At 51.2% G+C, this 27,093-nt stretch overlaps 1 protein-coding gene and 1 long non-coding RNA gene across 2 annotated transcripts in view; both read right to left on the bottom strand.

The window, feature by feature from the left end:
* Positions 1 to 19,077, bottom strand: part of LOC146079844 (uncharacterized) — a 267,124-nt gene extending 248,047 nt beyond the window's left edge. Inside the window, exons 1-2 of the mRNA XM_083186483.1 lie at positions 18,978 to 19,077; positions 14,970 to 15,106 (exon numbers count right to left, since the gene is read on the bottom strand). Of these exons, the coding sequence (XP_083042609.1) occupies positions 14,970 to 15,098 (129 nt within the window). The 5' untranslated portion in view covers positions 15,099 to 15,106; positions 18,978 to 19,077. The remainder of the gene's footprint in view (positions 1 to 14,969; positions 15,107 to 18,977) is intronic.
* A 1-nt stretch (position 19,078) lies between these two features.
* Positions 19,079 to 27,093, bottom strand: part of LOC146079853 (uncharacterized) — a 58,209-nt gene continuing 50,194 nt past the window's right edge. The window contains exon 3 of the long non-coding RNA XR_014474759.1: positions 19,079 to 19,092. This is a non-coding gene — a long non-coding RNA (uncharacterized LOC146079853). The remainder of the gene's footprint in view (positions 19,093 to 27,093) is intronic.

Genomic DNA, 27,093 nt, shown 5'->3' with positions numbered 1-27,093 from the left:
GTGCTAGGCGCTGAGTGTTTTTTAATGTTTATTTTATTGCTGTATCAGCACCACGGCTCTGAACCCCTTCCACCCCGTGGCCATAGACGGACCACTATGTTTAACCACCGGTCACCGGAGGAGGGACTGTAGCGTTGTCGAGCGATGCACCAGGAGCCGCTGCAGCTGTGATTCAGTGCTCCGGGTGAAGCAGAGAGCCGCAGCTACTTCAGGTGCTTGGTCGCTGGCTCCTGGACAGCACTGCCCAACCGAATGATGCCCACAGTCACGCAGCCCATATAGATCACAAGCCATGCAATCCCTAGAGATCACACGTCACGCAGCCCCTGTAGATCACACGCCACGCAGTCCATATAGATCACACGCCACGCAGTCCCTATAGATCACAAACATGCAGTCCATATAGATCACACACCACGCAGTCCCTATAGATCACACATACCACGCAGTCCCTATAGATCACACGCCACACAGTACCTATAGATCACATGCAATGAAGCCCATATAGATCACACACCATGCAGTACCTATAGATCACATGCAATGAAGCCCATATAGATCACACACTACGCAGCCCATATAGATCACACACCACGCAGTCCATAGAGATCACACACCACGCAGCCCATAGAGATCTCACACCACGCAGCCCATAAATGGCCCATATAGATCACACACCACGCAGCCCATATAGATCACATGCCACGCAGTCCATAGAGATCACACACACCACGCAGCCCATATAGATCACACACCACGCAGCCCATAAATGGCCCATATAGATCACACACCACGCAGCCCATATAAATCACACACCATACAGTCCCTATAGATCACACACACCAAACAGTCATTATAGATCATGCAGCCCATATAGATCACACACCACGCAGCCCATATAAATCACACGTCACACAGCCCCTATAGATCACACACACACACACCACGCAGCCCATATAGATCACACTATGCAGCCCTCAAACCACGCAGTCCCTATATATCACACACACACACCACACATCCCATATAGATCACACACCATGAAGCACCCAGTAGATCATGCAGCCCATATAGATCCCACACCATGCAGCCCATATGGATCACACACCACGCAGCCCACATACCCCGCAGCCCATGTAGATTACACACCATGCAGCCCCTATAGATCATTCAGCCCATATAGATCACACACCACGCAGCCCATATAGATCACACACCACGCAGCCCATATAGATCACACACCACGCAGCCCATATAAAATCATGCAGCCCACAGAGATCACACGCCACACTGCCCATAGAGATAACACGCCACGCAGCCCAGAGAGATCACACGCCACGCAGCCCAGAGAGATCACACGCCACGCAGCCCATAGAGATCACACACCATGCAGCCCATATAGATTACACATGACACAGCCCACACATCATGCAGCCCATATAGATCACACACCATTCTGCGCATATAGATCACACACCATGCAGCCTATATAAAATCTAACACCACAGTCACTATAGATCACACACACCAAACAGTCCCTATAGATCACACACCAAACAGTCCCTATAGATCACACACACCAAACAGTCCCTATAGATCATGCAACCCATACAGCTCAAACACCATGCAGCCCATATAGATCACACAGCCCCTATAGATCACACACACACCACGCAGCCCATATAGATCACACTATGCAGCCCTCACACCACGCAGTCCCAATAGATCACACACACACACCACGCAGCCCCTACATATCACACACCACTCAGCCCTCAAACCACGCAGTCCCTATAGATTACACACCATGCATCCCATATAGATCACACACCATGAAGCACCCAGTAGATCATGCAGCCCATATAGATCACACACACGCAGCCCATATAGATCACACACCACGCAGCCCATATAGATCATTCAGCCCGTATAGATCACACACCATGCAGCCCCTATAGATCATTCAGCCCATATAGATCACACACCACGCCGCCCATATAGATCACATACCACGCAGCCCTGGTAGATAAGACACCATGCAGCCCATACAGATCACTCGCCACACAGTCCCTACAGATCACAGACCACGCAGTCCCTATAGATCACATACCACGCAGCCCATAGAGATCACATGCCACGCAGTCCCTACAGATACACGCCACGCAGTCACTACAGATCACACACCATGCAGTCCCTATAGATTACACACACACACACGACACAGTCCCTATAGATCACATACCACGCAGCCCATTTAGATCACACACTATGCAGCCCTTACACCACGCAGCCTGTATAGATCACACACTATGCAGCCCTCACACCACGCAGTCCCTGTAGATCACACGTCATGCAGTCCCTATGATCACACACGACGCAGCCCTGATAGATCACACGCCACACAGTCCCTATAGATCACACGCCACGCAGTCCCTATAGATCACATGCAATGAAGTCCATATAGATAACACACCACGCAGCTCATATAGATCACACACCATGCAGCCCATAGAGATCACACACCACGCAGCCCATAGAGATCACACACCACGCAGCTCATAAATGGCCCATAGAGATCACACACCACGCAGCACATATAAATCACATACCATACAGTCCCTATAGATTACATGCGACGCAGCCCAAATAGATCACACGTGACACAGCCCACACATCATGCAGCCCATATAGATCACACACAACAAAGTCACTATAGGTCACACACCATTCTGCACATATAGATCACACACCATGTAGCCTATATAAAATCAAACACCACACAGTCCCTATTGATCACACACACCAAACAGTCCCTATAGATCACACACACACCAAACAGTCCCTATAGATCATGCAGCCCATATAGATCACACACCACGCAGCCCATATAGATCACACGTCATGCAGCCCCTATAGATCACACACACCACGCAGCCCATATAGATCCCACTATGCAGCCCTCAAACCACGCAGTCCCTATATATCACACACACACACCACACATCCCATATAGATCACACACCATGAAGCACCCAGTAGATCATGCAGCCCATATAGATCCCACACCATGCAGCCCATATAGATCACACACCACGCAGCCCACATACCCCGCAGCCCATGTAGATTACACACCATGAAGCCCCTATAGATCATTTAGCCAATATAGATCACACACCACGCAGCCCATATAGATCACACACCACGCAGCCCATATAGATCACACACCACGCAGCCCATATAAATCATGCAGCCCACAGAGATCACACGCCACGCAGCCCATAGAGATCACACGCCACGCAGCCCATAGAGATCACACGCCACGCAGCCCACAAAGATCACACGCCACGCAGCCCATAGAGATCACACGCCACGCAGCCCATATAAATTAGGCAGCCCACAGAGATCACACGCAACGCAGCCCACAGAGATCACACGCCACGCAGCCCATAGAGATCACACGCCACGCAGCCCATAGAGATCACACGCCATGCAGCCCATAGAGATCACACGCCACGCAGCCCACAGAGATCACACGCCACGCAGCCCACAGAGATCACACGCCACGCAGCCCACAGAGATCACACGCCACGCAGCCCATAGAGATCACACGCCACGCAGCCCATAGAGATCACACACCACGCAGCCCATATAGATTACACGTGACACAGCCCACACATCATGCAGCCCATATAGATCACACACAACAAGTCACTATAGGTCACGCACCATTCTGCGCATATAGATCACACACCATGCAGCCTATATAAAATCAAACACCACACAGTCCCTATAGATCACACACACCAAACAGTCCCTATAGATCACACACACACACACACACACCAAACAGTCCCTATAGATCACACACACCAAACAGTCCCTATAGATCACACACCAAACAGTCCCTATAGATCACACACACCAAACAGTCCCTATAGATCATGCAACCCATATAGATCAAACACCACGCAGCCCATATAGATCACACATCACGCAGCCCCTATAGATCACACACACACACCACGCAGCCCATATAGATCACACTATGCAGCCCTCACACCACGCAGTTCCTATAGATCACACACACCACGCAGCCCCTACATATCACACACCACTCAGCCCTCAAACCACGCAGTCCCTATAGATTACACACCATGCATCCCATATAGATCACACACCATGAAGCACCCAGTAGATCATGCAGCCCATATAGATCACACACCATGCAGCCCATATAGATCACACACCATGCAGCCCATATAGATCACACACACACACACCATGCAGCCCATATAGATCACACACCATGCAGCCCCTATAGATCATTCAGCCCATATAGATCACACACCACGCCACCCATATAGATCACACACCATGCAGCCCATATAGATCATGCAGCCCATAGAGATCACACGCCACGCAGCCCATAGAGATCACACGCCACGCAGCCCATATAGATCACACGCCACGCAGCCCATAGAGATCACACGCCACGCAGCCCATATAGATCACACGCCACGCAACCCATAGAGATCACACACCATACAGTCCCTATAGATTACACATCATGCAGCCCATATAGATCACACACAACAAAGTCACTATAGGTCACACACCATTCTGCGCATATAGATCACACACCATGCAGCCTATATAAAATCAAACACCACACAGCCCCTATAGATCACACACAAACAGTCCCTATAGATCACACACACACCAAACAGTCCCTATAGATCACACACCAAACAGTCCCTATAGATCACACACACCAAACAGTCCCTATAGATCAAACACCACGCAGCCCATATAGATCACACTATGCAGCCCTCACACCACGCAGTCCCTATACATCACACACACCACTCAGCCCTCAAACCACGCAGTTCCTATAGATTACACACCATGAAGCACCCAGTAGATCATGCAGCCAATATAGATCACACACCATGCAGTCCACATAGATCACACACCATGCAGCCCATGTAGATTACACACCATGCAGCCCCTATAGAACAATCAGCCCATATAGATCACACACCACGCAGCCCATATTGGTCACACACCACGCAGACCATATTGGTCACACACCACGCAGCCCATATAGATCACACACCACGCAGCCCATATAGATCACACACCACGCAGCATATAAAGGGATTTTTGTAAGAACTTACCTTCGAATCCCTTTCTCTGATATGGTCCTGGTGACACAGCTCAACATTGGGATGTAGGAGGGTCCGTAGGAGCCAGGCACCTATCCTAAAGCTTTAGAGGGTAGGCTCCTCCCTTCTGCATCCCAGACTCCTCAGTTCAATCTTTCAAAGCCACTGGAATACATTAACGCAGTACAAACGCCTGCACACATTATATGCACATTTTCAAAAAATAACTTTTCAACCATATATAACATGAAACATCATGAACACTGGCATACTTACTGAGCATAAGGGAGGGATCATTGTGTCACCAGGACCATATCAGAGAAAGGGATTCGAACAGTAAGTTCTTACAAAAATCCCTTTTTCTCTTTCAATGGTCCTGGTGACACAGCTCAACATTGGGACGTTCCAGAGCCGGTCCTTTGGGTGGGTACGCTCAGGTCTGCAGCTCTCATCACTGTTCGCCCGAATGATGCGTCCTCTGATGCAAACTCATGGAACCTATAGAATTTGGCAAAGGTATGAACAGATGACCAAGTGGCGGCCCTGCAAACCTGCTCAGCTGTGGCCCCATGTCGAACCGCCCAAGAGGTGGCGACCGACCTGGTGGTATGCGCATTAATCCTGGCCGGTACAGGCCTACCAACCTTAGTATATGCAAAGGCAATGACAGAACGCAACCACCTAGCAATGGTCTGCTTAGAGGCAGGCCAACCAATCTTGTGCACATCATACAAGACCAGCAAAGTGTCAGTCTACCTGACACCCTTCACCCTGTCCACATAAATGCGCAAGACGCGCACAACATCCAAATTCCTCAATTTGTCCCTTTTTCTTGAACCCTCTGGGGGTTGAAACACAGGTAGAACTATCGGTACTTATGTATTATCTGGACTCCCATGTTAAATGCACCCCATTTTTTCATACCCCTACTATCCAACTACGCATGGAGCTGATTTTATATAGTGTGGCGAGCGCAGCGAGCCACCGTGCCCGAAGCGTGGTGAGCGCAGCGAGCCCCGCGAGGGGACACGGTCTCATAAGAAAAACGGGAGTCCAGATATTACATAAGTACCGAACTATCTCCTGATTTAAATGAAAAGCAGAGACTACTTTTGGCAAAAATTGGGGTACTGTTCGAAGAACAGCCCTGTCATCATGAAATATAAGGAAAGGAGACTTGCATGACAATGCTCCCAACTCCGATACTCTCTTTGCTGACGCAACCGCAAACAAAAATACAAGCTTCCATGTAAGGAACTTAAGGTCAGCCGACCTCAACGGCTCAAAAGGCGCCTTTTTAAGACACTGCAGAACCAGCGATAAATCCCATGGAGCCACTGGTTGTTTGTAGGGAGGTTTCAATTGAGAAACCCCCTGCAGGAAGGTCTGCACCTCCGGTAACAATGCAATCCTTTTCTGGAAATAAATTGACAAGGCCGAAATCTGTACCTTGAGTGACTGAAGGCTTAACCCAGATGAGAAGCCATCCTGCAAAAACTCCAGCAATTTAGACAATCGAAATCGCGATGTGTGCGACTTCTGCCTTTCACACCACCTAATATAGGTCTTCCAGACCCTATAATAGTTTGCAGAAGACACTGACTTCCTAGCTTTCACCATGGTGTTAACCACAGCCTCCGAGAACCCCTTGTTCTTCAAGATGGCGGTCTCAACAGCCAAGCCGTCAAATTTAGCCGAGCTGAATCCAGGTGCAAGAACGGCCCTTGGTGTAACAGGTCTGACCTCAGAGGTAGACGCCACGAGTCCACAGACAATCTCTGAAGCCTCGAGTACCAGGACCTCCTTGGCCAATCTGGGGACACTAGAATCACCAGAATTCCTTGGGCCTGGACTTTTTTCAATACTCTCGCCAGCATTGGGAACGGCGGGAAGACAAAGCAGATTCCCCTCCCAGGGGATGGTCATAGCATCCACTGCTTCGGCTCGTGGATCTCTCGTCCTGGCATAGAACCTGGGCACCTGATGATTGAACCTTGATGCCATCAGGTCCACATCCGGAGTTCCCCACTTCAATGTAATCTGAAGAAATACCTGTGGGTTCAGGCTCCACTCCCCTTCCAGCAGCTCCTCCCTGCTCAGGAAGTCGGATTCGATATTCTCCACCCCTGGGATGAATATCGCTGACAACGCTGGAACATTCAGCTCCGCCCACAGAAAAATACGGGAAACCTCCCACATGGCCAGCTTGCTGCGTGTGCCTCCCTGATGATTCAAGCATGCCACAGCCGTGGCGTTGTCGGTCTGAATCCTCAAAGGAAGATCCTGCAATCTTTCTCCTGCCAGAGATATCACCTTCCACACAGCCCAGGATATTGATCGGCAAGGCAGACTCCTCCGAGGTCCATAAGCCCTGCAGGCGCAGGTCCAAAACCACTGCCCTCCAGCCCCTGAGACTGGCGTCGGTAGTGACTACCAGCCAGTCCCAGGACTGCAGAGACCGATACCACTGAAGGGAATCCACCTCCATCCACCATTGCAGGGAAGACCGTGTTTCTGGAGACAACACTATGTGCTCTAACTTCATGGTCTGAGTATTCCCTGACCAAGATGTAAGGATGTTCCACTGGAACACTCGAGAGTGGAACCTGGCGAACTGTAACGTCTCGAAAGACGCCACCATTTTCCCCAACAGTTTGAGACACCTCCAAACCGATGGGCTCTGAGACCCGAGGATCTCCCGAACCAAGGAGGCCAGGTCCCTGGCCTTTGTCTCTGGTAGGAATACCCGATGTAGATGGGTATCCAGGACAATTCCCAGGAACTGGAGTCTCTGTGACGGCACCAACTGAGACTTTTGTAAATTTAAAAGCCAACCATGAGTCTGCAAAAACTTGATGGCTTCTGCCAAGTGACTCTGTAACCTTTCCGCCGACTCTGCTTTGAAAAGCAGGTCGACATTATTTTGGTGAATACCCTTGGCGCTGTAGCCAGACCGAAGGGCAACGCCTGGAATTGCAAATGCAGGTCTCCTATCGCAAACCTCAAGAGAGCCTGATGTCCCGGATGGATGGGAACATGAAGGTATGCGTCCTGGACATCCATGGACGCCAAAAATTCTCCCTGGTCCAGGCTTAGCAGCACAGACCGTAGAGATTCCATTTTGAAATGGTCTCCCCACAGATGGAGATTCAATGATTTTAGATTTAGGATTGGTCTGAAAGACCCGTCTGGCTTGGGCACCAAAAACAGAGTGGAATAAAAACCTTTCTTCCACTCCGCTCGAGGGACCGGCATAACCACACCTTTCTCTAAGAGAGATTGAGCCGCCCCCAAAAGAGCAGCACGGAGCCGAGACTCCTTTGGTAGTGGTGTAGGAATAAATCTTCTCGGAGGAAGACCTTTGAAGGGAATTTTGTAACCCTGGGATACAATGTCTAGCACCCAGGAATCCCGGTCCAACAATGCCCACGCATCCCTGAACCATCTCAGACACCCCCCCACCTTGACCACCGCTGGGATATTCCCCAGGTAGTCATGCGGAGGGCTTGTCCTCTCCTTTGGTGCTCGGTTCTTATGAAAGGAATCGAATTTAGACTTTGGGGCCTTGCCCCTGGAGGACTGAAACTTTCCCCTAAAAGACTGTCCTCAAAAGGACGCACCCCCTCTAGGGGAGGGCCGAAAGGACGACCTAAAAGCAGAAAACCTTGAGGTCTGCTTAGCTGCAGGAGCCGGCAGGAAAGTACTTTTGCCTCCCGTGGCCTGCTTAATAATCTCTTCCAGTTCTGAACCAAACAACAGCTTTCCTTTAAAAGCTAAAGCCTCTAAGGCCTTCTTTTATTCGTTATCCGCCTCCCAGGCTTTAAGCCAAAGCACTCTCCTGGCATTGACAGACACTGTGGAAACTCTGGAAGCCATTTTGAGAGCTTCCTCCTCAGTCTCAAGCACATACTCCGCAGCTGCTTTAAGCTTCTCAGCAAGCAACAAGACACATGGATCAGCGTGTAAAATTGTACACAGGTCATTGGCCCACATAATCATGGCCTTAGAGACCCAGGCTGATGCTATAAGAGGGCGTAAAGTGTAGCCCACCCCTTCAAATATTTCCTTGAGGTTACCTTCCAGCTTCTTGTCTACGAGGTCCTTAAAGGCTGCCCCCCCTGGACAGGTAGCACAGTGGCTTTATATAGCCGTGCCACAGAAGCATCTACCACTGGAACTTTTTCCCAGAGGTCTGCATGAGCCTCAGGCATGGGGTATAGACTTAAAAATCTCTTTGGCATCTGCGGCCTTTTATCGGGCGTTTTCCGAGCCCCTTCCAATAAATCCTGTAAACCTTCATCCGCAGGAAAGGTAACAGCTTCCTTACGCTGCCGTTTAAAAACACCTTTTGCAGGAGTTTTATCCTCCACAGACAAATTCAAAGCCTGTTTTACAGCAGTAATCAAATCCTCCACCCCTGAGGCCGAGGAATCCTCAGAATCATCACCCTGATCCCAGGGAATGTCTGTATACTCTCCCTCCTCTTCAGCAACAAGCAATGGCACTGAATAAGACCTTTTAGGGGTCCCCACAGTGTCACCATCAAATTTGTCTAACAATTCATTAAACCTGCTGATCCCCTTAGCAGTATCCTGCATGACCAGTAAGAAGCCAGGATCTGCTTGAGTCAGAGGCAAGGAGCCAGAGGACTGCTGAGATGATGACATAGGTCTCGGGGAAGCTACCAACACATCACTCTGCCTGTCCAGCAATTGCACTAAGGCATTCACAGACCTGCCCAGGGCACTGGCCCACGCAGGCTCCGATTGCTCTACCCTCTGGGGTTCACTCCCTATGGGTCTCACAGCAGCGCAAGTAATACACAAGCCCCCCTTGGCCATCTGCTCAGGGACAAATGTCAGTGTACAAACACTGCAAGCGCTCAATGCATTAAGGGCTCCCTCCCCCAAAGCCACAGACTGTTGCTCAGACATGATGTAAAATAACACAGTCACAGCGCATTCACTGTACAGGCGTTTTATACAGAGCCAATGTACCCAGTCACTTATCTGTCTGAAGGCTTCAGATGTGGGGAAACGATGCCCAGGAAATCCAAACACTCTGCCAGGATCTGTCAGCCAGCTCAGCTCCGCTGCAAGCGTTCCGAATGGAGCCAAAACAGAGTGAGGGAAGAGACCAAGTCCCTGCTGCTGCCGGGTCCGTGACTTCTGGCGCCAACCACCCCCAGTCAGCCGCTCCCTTAGTAGGATCTCCTAGTTCCAGTATCTCCCCCTCAGCTGGGGACCACTTGAAACATGCCTGTAACACACTGCTGTCCTCTAATATAGGAGCTCAGTGTGTAAGCTCCGCAGAAAATGGCCGCCGCCATCACGGAGCACCTGTCCCCCATGATCCCCACCTAGCGTGAAGCCGGTTTCAGAGCGCTCCGGAGCCCAGGCAGCTTCTTAAAAGAAGCTGTAAGCGCTGCACAGGGAGGCCAGACAGCGTCTCCCCTGTGCACAGCGAGCTGACAGGACACGCTTCTGTCAGCTCCTGCTGCGCTAGCAGTGTGAGGATTCACTAATGAGAATCCTCACACTGTGCCTACCTAGCTAGTGTAAAAGTTAATAAAATAAAAAACTCCTAACTAACTCTAATCCTTCGGCTGCTCCAGCAGCCCTTTAGAATAGCACCCACTCCAGTGGGCACCTAACACGAACTGGAGAGTCTGGGATGCAGTAGGGGAGGAGCCTACCCTCTAAAGCTTTAGGATAGGTGCCTGGCTCCTACGGACCCTCCTACATCCCAATGTTGAGCTGTGTCACCAGGACCATTGAAAGAGAAATAAATCACACACCACGCAGCCCATAGAGATCACACACCACGCAGCCCATGTAGATCACACACCACACAGCCCATATAGATCACACACCACGCAGCCCATGTAGATCACACACCACGCAGCCCATATAGATCACACACCATGCAGCCCATATAGATTACACACCATGCAGCCCATGTAGATTACACACCATGCAGCCCATATAGATCACACACCATGCAGCCCATATAGATCACACACCATGCAGCCCATATAGATCATTCAGCCATATAGATCACACACCACGCAGCCCATATTGGTCACACTGCATGCAGCCCATATAGATCAAACACAATGCAGCCCATATAGATCACACACCATGCAGCCCCTATAGATCATTCAGCCATATAGATCACACACTACGCAGCCCATATTGGTCACACTGCATGCAGCCCATATAGATCACACACCACGCAGCCCATATAGATCACACACCACGCAGCCCATATAGATCACACACCACGCAGCCCATATAGATCACACACCACGCAGCCCATATTGATCACACACCACGCAGCCCATATTGATCACACACCACGCAGCCCATATAGATCGCACACCATGCAGCCCATAAAGATTACACACCATGCAGCCCATATAGATCATTCAGCCCATATAGATCACACACCACGCAGCCCATGTAGATTACACACCATGCAGCCCATATAGATCACACACCATGCAGCCCATGTAGATTACACACCATGCAGCCCCTATAGATCATTCAGCCCATATAGATCACACACCACGCAGCCCATATTGATCACACACCATGCAGCCCATATAGATCACACACCACGCAGCCCATATAGATCACACACCATGCAGCCCATGTAGATTACACACCATGCAGCCCCTATAGATCATTCAGCCCATATAGATCCCACACCATGCAGCCCATGTAGATTACACACCATGCAGCCCCTATAGATCATTCAGCCCATATAGATCACACACCACGCAGCCCATATAGATCACACACCACGCAGCCCATTTAGATCACACACCACGCAGCCCATATAGATCACACACCACGCAGCATATATAAATCACACACCACGCAGCCCATAGAGATCACACACCACGCAGCCCATAGAGATCACACACCACGCAGCCCATAGAGATCACACACCACGCAGCCCATAGAGATCACACACCACGCAGCCCATAGAGATCACACACCACGCAGCCCATAGAGATCACACCCCACGCAGCCCATAGAGATCACACACCACGCAGCCCATAGAGATCACACACCACGCAGCCCATATAAATCACACACCATGCAGTCCCTATAGATTACACGCGACACAGCCCACACATCATGCAGCCCATATAGATCAAACACAACAAAGTCACTATAGGTCACACACCATTCTGCGCATATAGATCACACACCATGCAGCCTATATAAAATCAAACACCACACAGCCCCTATAGATCACACACCAAACAGTCCCTATAGATCACACACACCAAACAGTCCCTATAGATCACACACACACCAAACAGTCCCTATAGATCAAACACCACGCAGCCCATATAGATCACACTATGCAGCCCTCACACCATGCAGTCCCTATAGATCACACACACCACTCAGCCCTCAAACCACGCAGTTCCTATAGATTACACACCATAAAGCGCCCAGTAGATCATGCAGCCTATATGAAATCAAACACCACACAGTCCCTTTAGATCACACACACCAAACAGTCCATAGAGATCACACTATGCAGCCCTCACACCACGCAGCCCATATAGATCACACACCACGCAGCCCACATAGATCACACACCACGCAGTCCCTATAGATCACACACCATACAGTTCACATAGATCACACACCACGCAGCCCATATAGATCACACGCCACGCAGCCCATAGAGATCACACACCACACAGCCCCTATAAATCATGCAGCCCATATAGATCACACATCACGCAGCCCATATAGACCACACATCACACAGCCTATAGAGATCACAGACCACGCAGCCCATAGAGATCACACGCCACGCAGCCTATAGAGATCACACACCACGCAGCCCATAGAGATCACACGCCACGCAGCCCATAGAGATCACACGCCACGCAGCCTATAGAGATCACACACCACGCAGCCCATAGAGATCACACACCACGCAGCCCATATAGATCACACGCCACGCAGCCCATAGAGATCACACGCCACACAGCCCCTTTAAATCATGCAGCCCATATAGATCACACATCACGCAGCCCATATAGACCACACAGCCCATAGAGATCACACACCACACAGCCCATAGAGATCACACACCACACAGCCCATAGAGATCACACACCACGCAGCCCATAGAGATCACACATCACGCAGCCCATATAGACCACACACCATGCAGCCCATAAAGAACACACACCATGCAGCCCATATAGATTACACACCATGCAGTCCCTATAGATCACACACACACGCAGCCCATATAGATCACACACCATGCAGCCCATATAGATCACACACCATGCAGTCCCTATAGATCACACACACACACACACACACACACACACACACACCATGCAGCCCATATAGATTAGACACCATGCAGTCCCTATAGATCACACACACACACACACACGCAGCCCATATAGATCACACACCACGCAGCCCATATAGATCACACAGCACGCAGCCCATAGAGATCTCACACACCATGCAGCCCATATAAATCACACACCATGCAGCCCATATAGATCACACACCATGCAGCCCATATAGATCACACACCATGCAGCCCATATAGATTACACACCATGCAGTCCCTATAGATCACACACACACACCATGCAGCCCATATAGATTACACACCATGCAGTCTCTATAGATCACACACACACACACACACACACACACAGCCCATATAGATCACACACCACGCAGCCCATATAGATCTCACACATGCAGCCCATATAGATCTCACACACCATGAAGCACCCAGTAGATCATGCAGCCCATATAGATCTCACACAATACGCAGCCCATATAGATCACACACCATGCAGCCCGTAAAGAACACACACCATGCAGCCCATATAGATTACACACCATGCAGTCCCTATAGATCACACACACGCAGCCCATATAGATCACACACCATGCAGCCCATACAGATCACACACCATGCAGTCCCTATAGATCACACACACACACACACACACACACACACACACACACCATGCAGCCCATATAGATTACACACCATGCAGTCCCTATAGATCACACACACACACACGCAGCCCATATAGATCACACACCACGCAGCCCATATAGATCTCACACACCATGCAGCCAATATAGATCACACACCATGCAGCCCATATAGATCACACACCATGCAGCCCATATAGATTACACACCATGCAGTCCCTATAGATCACACACACACACACACACACACACACACGCAGCCCATATAGATCACACACCACGCAGCCCATATAGATCTCACACATGCAGCCCATATAGATTTCACACACCATGCAGCCCATATATATCACACACCATGCAGCCCATATAGATCACACACCATGCAGTCCCTATAGATCACACACACACACACCACGCAGCCCTCGCACCACGCAGTCCCTATAGACCACACACACACAGCCCCTATAGATCACACACCACGCAGCCCATATAGATCTCACACCATGCAGTCCATATAGATCTCACACCACGCAGCCCATATAGATCAATCACTGCGCTCGCCACGCTGCGGGCACAGTGGCTCGCTGTGCTTGCCACCTATTTTTTCCTTCCTCTATGGGGGTCGTGGACCCCCACGAGGGAAGATAGCCACTGCCCGTCTGTCTGGCTTTTAGCAGTCATTACACCGATGTCAGAATCCCGACGGGCAGTCATCCGGCACCCCAGAAAATCACAGACATCACTTAGCTTAATAGGCTTCCTCAATGATTCCCCTAGTCCAAGACCATTCTCTCACCTTCCTCTTAGTTTGTCGTTCCTCCATGACCTCTCGGGCAAGACTGGCATTGTGCCTCTCTTCATAGTCCCGTCGTTGCTGCAAGCGTCGAGAACTGGGTAGAGGGTGAAAGTCGCTCTCAGGACACATTACGGCTGCTGGAAAACAGTAGTAGAGAGATTAGGGTTTTGTGATTGTGATAGTAGATACAGCACAGAACGGCATTAATGTCTGCACACGAGGCATGTTGTTACCTCTGTATACTAGAACACACTGACCTCCTGCTACAGCATAATTGCCCAACTGCTCCTCACCTCCAAGTACTGCCAGTCACCACAGACCGTAGAGTACAGTATATCTCCGGCCGTACTCCTCTCCTGCACACAGGCTGTACAGTATATCCCCAGCCTGTACTCCTCTCCCGCACACAGGCTGTACAGTATATCCCCAGCCTGTACTCCTCTCCTGCACACAGCCTGTACAGTATATCCCCTGCCTGTACTCCTCTCCTGCACACAGCTCCCTCACCACTATGCGGCCCACACAGCTCCCTCACCACTATGCAGCCCACACACCTCCCTCCCCACTATGCAGCCCAAACACTTCCAACACCAATATGCAGCTCACACAGCTCCCTCCCCACTACGCAGCCCACACAGCTCCCTCACCAATATGCAGCCCACACACCTCCCTCACCACTATGCAGCTCACACAGCTCCCTCACCACTATGCAGCCCACACACCTCCCTGACCACTATGCAGCCCAAACAGTTCTCTCACCACTATGCAGCTCACACAGCTCCCTCACCACTATGCAGCCCAAAAAACTCTCATTATGGAGTCCACGCAGCTCCCTCACCGCTACGCAGCCCACACAGCTCCCTCACCACTACGCAGCCCACAAAGCTCCCTCACCACTACGCAGCCCACACAGCTCCCTCACCACTACGCAGACCAAAAAGCTCCCTCACCACTACGCAGCCCACAAAGCTCCCTCACCACTACGCAGCCAACACAGCTCCTTCACCACTACGCAGCCCACACAGCTCCCTCACCACTACGCAGCCCACACAGCTCCCTCACCACTACGCAGCCCACACAGCTCCCTCACCACTACGCAGCCCACACAGCTCCCTCACCACTACGCATCCCACATAGCTCCCTAACCACTATGCAGCCCACACAGCTCCCTAACCACTATGTTGCCCACACAGCTCCCTCACCACCATGTGCCCCACACACCTCCATCAACATTATGCAACCCCCACAGTTCCTCTCACCACTATGCAGCTCACACAGCTCCTTCACCACTATGCACCCCCCCCCCCCCCCACACACACACACACACACACAGCTCCCTCCTTATGGAGACCACGCAGCTCCCCCACCACTATCCAGCCCACACAGCTCCCTTACCACTATGCAGCCCACACAGCTCCCTTACCACTATGCAGCCCACACAGCTCCCTCACCACTATGTAGCCCACACAGCTCCCTCACCACTATCCAGCCCACACAGCTCCCTTACCACTATGCAGCCCACACAGCTCCCTCACCACTATGTAGCCCACACAGCTCCCTCACCACTATGCAGCCCACACAGCTCCCTCACCACTATGCAGCCCACACAGCTCCCTCACCACTATGCAGCCCATACAGCTCCCTCACCACTATGCAGCCCACACAGCTCTCTCATTATGGAGCCCACGCAGCTCCCTCACCACTACGCAGCCCACAAAGCTCCCTCACCACTACGCAGCCCACAAAGCTCCCTCATTACTATGCAGCCCACACAGCTCCTTTACCACTATGCAGCTCACACAGCTTCCTCACCACTATGCAGCCCCCACAGTTCTCTCACCACTATGCAGCTCACACAGCTCCTTCACCACTATGACCACCCCCCCCCCCCCCCCACACACACACACACACCGCTCCCTCATTATGGAGACCACACAGCTCCCCCACCACTATGCAGCCAACACAGCTCCCTCACCACTATGCAGCCCACACACCTCCCCCATCATTATATATCCCACACAGTTCCCTCATTACTATGCAGCCAACACAACTCCCTCATTACTATGCAGCTCAAAGCTCCCTCATTATGCAGCTCACACAGCTACTTTACCACTATGCAGCTCACACAGCTCTTTCATAATGCACCTCACACGGCTCCCTCACCACTATGCCGCCCACACAGCTCCCTCACCACTATGCAGCCCACACAGCTCCCTCACCACTATGCACCCCACACAGCTCCCTCACCACTATGCACCCCACACAGCTCCCTCACCACTATGCACCCCACACAGCTCCCTCACCACTATGCAGCCCACACAGCTCCATCACCACTATGCAGCACCTACAGCTCCATCACCACTATGCAGCTCACACAGCTCCCTCACCTCTATGCAGCTCACACAGCTCCCTCACCTCTATGCAGCCCACACACCTCCGTCACCACTATGCAGCCCACACACCTCCCTCACCACTATGCAGCTCACACAGCTCCCTCACAACTAAGCACCCCCCCCCCCCCCCCGCCACACACACACACACACACACACAAAGATCCCTCATTATGGAGACCAGGCAGCTCCCCCACCACTATGCAGTCCACACAGCTCCCTCGCCCCTATGCAGTTCACACAGCTCTTTCATAATGCACCTCACACAGCTCCTTTACCATTATGCAGCCCACACAGCTCCCTCACCACTATGCAGCTCACACAGCTCCTTTACCATTATGTAGCCCATAAAGCTCCCTCACCACTATGCAACCCACACAGCTCCCTCACCACTATGCAGCTCACACAGCTCCTTTACCATTATGCAGCCCATACAGCTCCCCCACCACTATTCAACTCACACAGCTCCCCCACCATTATGCAGCCCATACAGCTCCCTCACCACTATGCAGCCCATACAGCTCCCTCACCACTATGCAACCCACACAGCTCCCTCACCATGTTCCACTGTCCAGAGATTGCTCTCTGTATACCACCATAGGCGCTGATTTGTGATTAGAGGTTTATAAGCAGCTGCTCACCATTATCAGTCCTGAGCAATGTATGGGATGAGCCCTGCTCTCTCAGCTCCCTCCTTAGCATGTTCAGGGTTCTCCCAGGGCGAGGGGCAGATCTGCAGTAACCGTACTTCTTCCACACATTAATCACAGAAGACACGGTGGATTTAGGGCCCATCCCAACATCTGCCACGCTTCTCACACTCGAACCTCTGATCCAGCCAATGATCTAACCCAGGCATGTCCAACGTTGGCCCTCCAGATGTTGTGAAACTACACATCCCAGCATGCTTTACAATAGTTTTAGCATTCTCTAATAGCAGAACTGTGGCAAAGCATGCTGGAAGGTGTAGTTTCACAACATCTGGGGGGCCAACGTTGGACATGCCTGATCTAACCAGTGCCCCTCTACCAGCAGCACATGTGTGCAGAGGTTTCCCATCCCACCTATGTGCTAGTGCCTTATCCTATATCTGCTGATTCTGTGGAAGGGCACGCACTATCTGGCATATCAAGCACGTGGCGTTTCTGTATGTACTACAGCGCGCTGGCTGTGATGCCCGGCTGATAGAACAACCAAGAACCAGATAGTGTACAATGGTGTTCTATAGTTCAGTGTGTACAGTCACCTGACATCTCGTCCCAATGGTCTAGTGTCTACATAGCTTTATATTTCCACTTGTGTCAATCTTGGATTATTCAGTGAGGATCTCAAAGCCAAATCTCTGTCTAATGGGCAAAACCATGCTGCACTGCAGGGGCAGATGTAACATGTGAACAGAGTTAGATTTGGGGGAGATTTGTTTCTGTGCAGGGTAAATACTGGCTGCTTTATTTTAACTCTGCAATTTACATTTGAGTTTGAAGACACCCCACCCTGTCTGTGCACCTGTTATATCTGCCCCACCTGCGGTGCAGCATGGTTTTGCTATGAGATCCTTACTGAATTTGGAAACACAGAAGTATCTACTTGTACAGCACATGGTCACAAGATGTCCAACCTTGCGAATCATGGAATTCTCCATCCACTGGTGGATTAACGGTGGGCCCTGATGATGCATTCTCTGCTCTCACTTGGGGGTGAAGTGTTTCCAGATGCTGTCCCCCTGCAGGATCCTGTCACAGAAAATATACACAATGTAAGTCAATGCATCTGTACATTATGGAAATGGAAACAGAAAGCTGGGAGCCCTGTATGTCAAAGGGGAGAGCCGACAGTGTTTCCACCATTGTGCAGAGGATTTAAGGCCCCATACACCAGTTCTCCAAGGGGAGAAGCCATATGCAAACTCCCTTGAGCTCCACAGCAGCTGCACCGGCGCCAGGATCACATATGATACACATGTATGAAGTCCTTTTGCCGGAGGCTGCGGGACCCAACATTTCTTTAGCGCAGCACCTGCAATTTCAGGCTACGGTCCGATGTGCACTTGACCAGGGTTCGCAATCAGAGACAAAACAGACAATTTGCCACTTCTCACCCGATTTCTCAGTCAGCTCCGTCAAAAGGGCAAAAACTGTATAAGTATATGGCCAGCTTTAGACAGGTGTGGAAGAAATGCTGCAATCTAAGACACTTCCAATAAATACAAGTGTTCAGTTCTCGGTGCTGGTACCCAGGGGCACGTCTCTCTCAAACGCAGCAGAGAGATCTAGAGGACATAGTAGTGAGTAATGGCCTTTAGACTTAGCAGTTACCAGATCAGTCACCACTTTAGTCAGTGCTGCCTCTGTGGCGTGTTGGGCACGAATGCCTGACTGAAGCGGGTTCAGTAAGTTGTGCGAGTTAAGAAGGCGTGAGCTGCTGCGCGCTCCCGCAACATCGCCGGGAAAACCGCTCCTCTGCTGGTAATACCAGGTCAGCTTTCCATAGCGCTCTTCTAAGCAATGCCGTCCTCCCCCCCCCCCCCCCCCTCCTAGGGGTGTAGTGTCTGTATAGGAGGTCACAGTGTCACATGCAGCAGAGACCCAGAGAGGGGACACAGATAGCGATTAGATTAGTAGGATGACACCAGGATAGGACAGTGACCTGAGGACCTAGGGGTGTAGTGTCTGTATGAGGAGAGGTCACAGTGTCACAGGCAGCAGAGACTCAGAGAGGGGACACAGATAGCGATTAGATAAGTAGGATGACACCAGGATAGGACAGTGACCTGAGGACCTAGGGGTGTAGTGTCTGTATGAGGAGAGGTCACAGTGTCACATGCAGCAGAGACCCAGAGAGAGGACACAGATAGCGATTAGATAAGTAGGACGACACCAGGATAGGACAGGGACCTGAGGACCTAGGGGTGTAGTGTCTGTATGAGGAGAGGTCACAGTGTCACATGCAGCAGAGACCCAGAGAGGGGACAAAGATAGCGATTAGATAAGTAGGATGACACAGGATAGGACAGTGACCTGAGGACCTAGGGGTGTAGTGTCTGTATGAGGAGAGGTCACAGTGTCACATGCAGCAAAGACCCAGAGAGAGGACACAGATAGCGATTAGATAAGTAGGACGACACCAGGATAGGACAGTGACCTGAGGACCTAGGGGTGTAGTGCCTGTATGAGGGGAGGTCACAGTGTCACATGTAGCAGAGACCCAGAGAGAGGACACAGATAGCGATTAGATAAGTAGGATGACACCAGGATAGGACAGTGACCTGAGGACCTAGGGGTGTAGTGTCTGTATGAGGAGAGGTCACAGTGTCACATGCAGCAGAGACCCAGAGAGAGGACACAGATAGCGATTAGATAAGTAGGATGACACCAGGATAGGACAGTGACCTGAGGACCTAGGGGTGTAGTGTCTGTATGAGGAGAGGTCACAGTGTCACATGCAGCAGTGACCCAGAGAGAGGACACAGAGAGCGATTAGATAAGTAGGATGACACCAGGATAGGACAGTGACCTGAGGACCTAGGGGTGTAGTGTCTGTATGAGGAGAGGTCACAGTGTCACATGCAGCAGAGACCCAGAGAGAGGACACAGATAGCGATTAGATAAGTAGGACGACACCAGGATAGGACAGGGACCTGAGGACCTAGGGGTGTAGTGTCTGTATGAGGAGAGGTCACAGTGTCACATGCAGCAGTGACCCAGAGAGGGGACACAGATAGCGATTAGATATGCAGGATGACACCAGGATAGGACAGTGACCTGAGGACCTAGGGGTGTAGTGTCTGTATGAGGAGAGGTCACAGTGTCACATGCAGCAGTGACCCAGAGAGTGGACACAGATAGCGATTAGATAAGTAGGATGACACAGGATAGGACAGTGACCTGAGGACCTAGGGGTGTAGTGTCTGTATGAGGGGAGGTCACAGTGTCACATGCAGCAGTGACCCAGAGAGGGGACACAGATAGCGATTAGATAAGTAGGACGACACCAGTATAGGACAGTGACCTGAGGACCTAGGGGTGTAGTGTCTGTATGAGGAGAGGTCACAGTGTCACATGCAGCAGAGACCCAGAGAGGGGACAAAGATAGCGATTAGATAAGTAGGATGACACAGGATAGGACAGTGACCTGAGGACCTAGGGGTGTAGTGTCTGTATGAGGAGAGGTCACAGTGTCACATGCAGCAGAGACCTAGAGAGGTGACACAGATAGCGATTAGATAAGTAGGATGACACCAGGATAGGACAGTGACCTGAGGACCTAGGGGTGTAGTGCCTGTATGAGGGGAGGTCACAGTGTCACATGCAGCAAAGACCCAGAGAGAGGACACAGAGCGATTAGATAAGTAGGACGACACCAGGATAGGACAGTGACCTGAGGACCTAGGGGTGTAGTGTCTGTATGAGGGGAGGTCACAGTGTCACATGCAGCAGAGACCCAGAGAGGGGACAAAGATAGCGATTAGATAAGTAGGATGACACAGGATAGGACAGTGACCTGAGGACCTAGGGGTGTAGTGTCTGTATGAGGGGAGGTCACAGTGTCACATGCAGCAGAGACCTAGAGAGAGGACACAGAGCGATTAGATAAGTAGGATGACACCAGGATAGGACAGTGACCTGAGGACCTAGGGGTGTAGTGTCTGTATGAGGGGAGGTCACAGTGTCACATGCAGCAGTGACCCAGAGAGGGGACACAGATAGCGATTAGATAAGTAGGATGACACAGGATAGGACAGTGACCTGAGGACCTAGGGGTGTAGTGTCTGTATGAGGGGAGGTCACAGTGTCACATGCAGCAGAGACCCAGAGAGGGGACAAAGATAGCGATTAGATAAGTAGGATGACACAGGATAGGACAGTGACCTGAGGACCTAGGGGTGTAGTGTCTGTATGAGGGGAGGTCACAGTGTCACATGCAGCAGTGACCCAGAGAGAGGACACAGAGCGATTAGATAAGTAGGACGACACCAGTATAGGACAGTGACCTGAGGACCTAGGGGTGTAGTGTCTGTATAGGAGGTCACAGTGTCACATGCAGCAGAGACCCAGAGAGGGGACACAGATAGCGATTAGATAAGCAGGATGACACCAGGATAGGACAGTGACCTGAGGACCTAGGGGTGTAGTGTCTGTATGAGGAGAGGTCACAGTGTCACAGGCAGCAGAGACTCAGAGAGGGGACACAGATAGCGATTAGATAAGCAGGATGACACAGGATAGGACAGTGACCTGAGGACCTTGGGGTGTAGTGTCTGTATGAGGAGAGGTCACAGTGTCACACGCAGCAGAGACCCAGAGAGAGGACACAGATAGCGATTAGATAAGTAAGATGACACCAGGATAGGACAGTGCCCTGAGGCCTAGGGGTGTAGTGTCTGTATGAGGGGAGGTCACAGTGTCACATGCAGCAGTGACCCAGAGAGGGGACACAGATAGCGATTAGATAAGTAGGACGACACCAGTATAGGACAGTGACCTGAGGACCTTGGGGTGTAGTGTCTGTATGAGGGGAGGTCACAGTGTCACATGCAGCAAAGACCCAGAGAGGGGACACAGATAGCGATTAGATAAGTAAGATGACACCAGGATAGGACAGTGCCCTGAGGCCTAGGGGTGTAGTGTCTGTATGAGGGGAGGTCACAGTGTCACATGCAGCAGTGACCCAGAGAGGGGACACAGATAGCGATTAGATAAGTAGGACGACACCAGTATAGGACAGTGACCTGAGGACCTAGGGGTGTAGTGTCTGTATAGGAGGTCACAGTGTCACATGCAGCAGAGACCCAGAGAGGGGACACAGATAGCGATTAGATAAGCAGGATGACACCAGGATAGGACAGTGACCTGAGGACCTAGGGGTGTAGTGTCTGTATGAGGAGAGGTCACAGTGTCACAGGCAGCAGAGACTCAGAGAGGGGACACAGATAGCGATTAGATAAGCAGGATGACACCAGGATAGGACAGTGACCTGAGGACCTAGGGGTGTAGTGCCTGTATGAGGGGAGGTCACAGTGTCACAGGCAGCAGTGACCCAGAGAGGGGACACAGATAGCGATTAGATAAGTAGGATGACACCAGGATAGGACAGTGACCTGAGGACCTAGGGGTGTAGTGTCTGTATGAGGAGAGATCACAGTGTCACAGGCAGCAGAGATCCAGAGAGAGGACACTGAGAGCAATTAGATAAGTAGGACGACACCAGGATAGGACAGTGCCCTGAGGACCTAGGGGTGTAGTGTCTGTATGAGGAGAGGTCACAGTGTCACATGTAGCAGAGACTCAGAGAGGGGACACAGATAGCGATTAGATAAGTAGGATGACACCAGGATAGGACAGTGACCTGAGGACCTAGGGGTGTAGTGTCTGTATGAGGAGAGGTCACAGTGGCACATGCAGCAGTGACCCAGAGAGGGGACACAGATAGCGATTAGATAAGTAGGATGACACCAGGATAGGAGAGTGACCTGAGGACCTAGGGGTGTAGTGTCTGTATGAGGAGAGGTCACAGTGTCACATGCAGCAGTGACCCAGAGAGGGGACACAGATAGCGATTAGATAAGTAGGATGACACCAGGATAGGACAGTGACCTGAGGACCTAGGGGTGTAGTGTCTGTATGAGGGGAGGTCACAGTGTCACATGCAGCAGAGACCCAGAGAGAGGACACAGAGCGATAAGATAAGTAGGATGACACCAGGATAGGACAGTGACCTGAGGACCTAGGGGTGTAGTGTCTGTATGAGGGGAGGTCACAGTGTCACATGCAGCAGAGACCCAGAGAGAGGACACTAAGAGCGATTAGATAAGCAGGATGACACAGGATAGGACAGTGACCTGAGGACCTAGGGGTGTAGTGTCTGTATGAGGAGAGGTCACAGTGTCACATGCAGCAGTGACCCAGAGAGGGGACACAGATAGCGATTAGATAAGCAGGATGACACCAGGATAGGACAGTGACCTGAGGACCTAGGGGTGTAGTGTCTGTATGAGGAGAGGTCACAGTGTCACATGCAGCAGAGACCCAGAGAGGGGACACAGATAGCGATTAGATAAGTAGGATGACACCAGGATAGGAGAGTGACCTGAGGACCTAGAGGTGTAGTGTCTGTATGAGGAGAGGTCACAGTGTCACATGCAGCAAAGACCCAGAGAGTGGACACAGAGCGATTAGATAAGTAGGATGACACCAGGATAGGACAGTGACCTGAGGACCTAGGGGTGTAGTGTCTGTATGAGGGGAGGTCACAGTGTCACATGCAGCAGTGACCCAGAGAGGGGACACAGATAGCGATTAGATAAGTAGGATGACACCAGGATAGGACAGTGACCTGAGGACCTAGGGGTGTAGTGTCTGTATGAGGAGAGGTCACAGTGTCACAGGCAGCAGAGACTCAGAGAGGGGACACAGATAGCAATTAGATAAGTAGGATGACACAGGATAGGACAGTGACCTGAGGACCTAGGGGTGTAGTGTCTGTATGAGGAGAGGTCACAGTGTCACATGCAGCAGAGACCCAGAGAGGGGACACAGATAGCGATTAGATAAGTAGGAGGACACCAGGATAGGACAGTGACCTGAGGACCTAGGGGTGTAGTGTCTGTATGAGGAGAGGTCACAGTGTCACATGCAGCAGTGACCCAGAGAGAGGACACAGATAGCGATTAGATAACCAGGATGACACAGGATAGGACAGTGACCTGAGGACCTAGGGGTGTAGTGTCTGTATGAGGGGAGGTCACAGTGTCACAGGCAGCAGAGACCCAGAGAGGGGACACAGATAGCGATTAGATAAGCAGGATGACACAGGATAGGACAGTGACCTGAGGATCTAGGGGTGTAGTGTCTGTATGAGGAGAGGTCACAGTGTCACATGCAGCAGAGACCCAGAGAGTGGACACAGATAGCGATTAGATAAGTAGGATGACACAGGATAGGACAGTGACCTGAGGACCTAGGGGTGTAGTGCCTGTATGAGGGGAGGTCACAGTGTCACACACAGCAGTGACCCAGAGAGTGGACACTTAGAGCGATTAGATAAGCAGGATGACACCAGGATAGGACAGTGACCTGAGGACCTAGGGGTGTAGTGTCTGTATGAGGAGAGGTCACAGTGTCACAGGCAGCAGAGACCCAGAGAGAGGACACAGAGCGATTAGATAAGTAGGATGACACCAGGATAGGACAGTGCCCTGAGGACCTAGGGGTGTAGTGTCTGTATGAGGAGAGGTCACAGTGTCACATGCAGCAGTGACCCAGAGAGGGGACACAGATAGCGATTAGATAAGTAGGACGACACCAGGATAGGACAGTGCCCTGAGGACCTAGGGGTGTAGTGTCTGTATGAGGGGAGGTCACAGTGTCACATGCAGCAGTGACCCAGAGAGAGGACACTGAGAGTGATTAGATAAGTAGGACGACACCAGGATAGGACAGTGACCTGAGGACCTAGGGGTGTAGTGTCTGTATGAGGAGAGGTCACAGTGTCACATGCAGCAGAGACCCAGAGAGAGGACACAGATAGCGATTAGATAAGCAGGATGACACCAGGATAGGACAGTGACCTGAGGACCTAGGGGTGTAGTGCCTGTATGAGGAGAGGTCACAGTGTCACGTGCAGCAGAGACCCAGAGAGTGGACACTGAGAGCGATTAGATAAACAGGATGACACAGGATAGGACAGTGACCTGAGGACCTAGGGGTGTAGTGTCTGTATGAGGGGAGGTCACAGTGTCACATGCAGCAAAGACCCAGAGAGAGGACACAGATAGCAATTAGATAAGCAGGATGACACCAGGATAGGACAGTGCCCTGAGGACCTAGGGGTGTAGTGTCTGTATGAGGGGAGGTCACAGTGTCACATGCAGCAAAGACCCAGGGAGAGGACACTGAGAGTGATTAGATAAGTAGGACGACACCAGGATAGGACAGTGAACTGAGGACCTAGGGGTGTAGTGTCTGTATGAGGAGAGGTCACAGTGTCACATGCAGCAGAGACTCAGAGAGGGGACACAGATAGCGATTAGATAAGTAGGATGACACCAGGATAGGACAGTGACCTGAGGACCTAGGGGTGTAGTGTCTGTATTAGGAGAGGTCACAGTGTCACATGCAGCAGAGACCTAGAGAAGGGACACAGATAGCGATTAGATAAGAAGGATGACACCAGGATAGGACAGTGCCCTGAGGACCTAGGGGTGTAGTGTCTGTATGAGGGGAGGTCACAGTGTCACATGCAGCAGAGACCTAGAGAAGGGACACAGATAGCGATTAGATAAGAAGGATGACACCAGGATAGGACAGTGCCCTGAGGACCTAGGGGTGTAGTGTCTGTATGAGGGGAGGTCACAGTGTCACATGCAGCAGTGACCCAGAGAGGGGACACAGATAGCGATTAGATAAGTAGGATGACACCAGGATAGGACAGTGCCCTGAGGACCTAGGGGTGTAGTGTCTGTATGAGGAGAGGTCACAGTGTCACATGCAGCAGAGACCCAGAGAGAGGACACAGATAGCGATTAGATAAGTAGGATGACACCAGGATAGGACAGTGACCTGAGGACCTCGGGGTGTAGTGTCTGTATGAGGTGAGGTCACAGTGTCACATGCAGCAGAGACATAGAGAGGGGACACAGATAGCGATTAGATAAGTAGGACGACACCAGGATAGGACAGGGACCTGAGGACCTAGGGGTGTAGTGTCTGTATGAGAAGAGGTCACAGTGTCACATG

Source organism: Crinia signifera, chromosome 5 (genome assembly GCF_055691185.1).
Source record: "Crinia signifera chromosome 5, ASM5569118v1, whole genome shotgun sequence".
Lineage (NCBI taxonomy): Eukaryota > Metazoa > Chordata > Amphibia > Anura > Myobatrachidae > Crinia > Crinia signifera.
The sequence above is the reverse complement of the archived record's forward strand: the minus strand, read 5'-3'. Positions and strand labels throughout refer to the sequence as shown.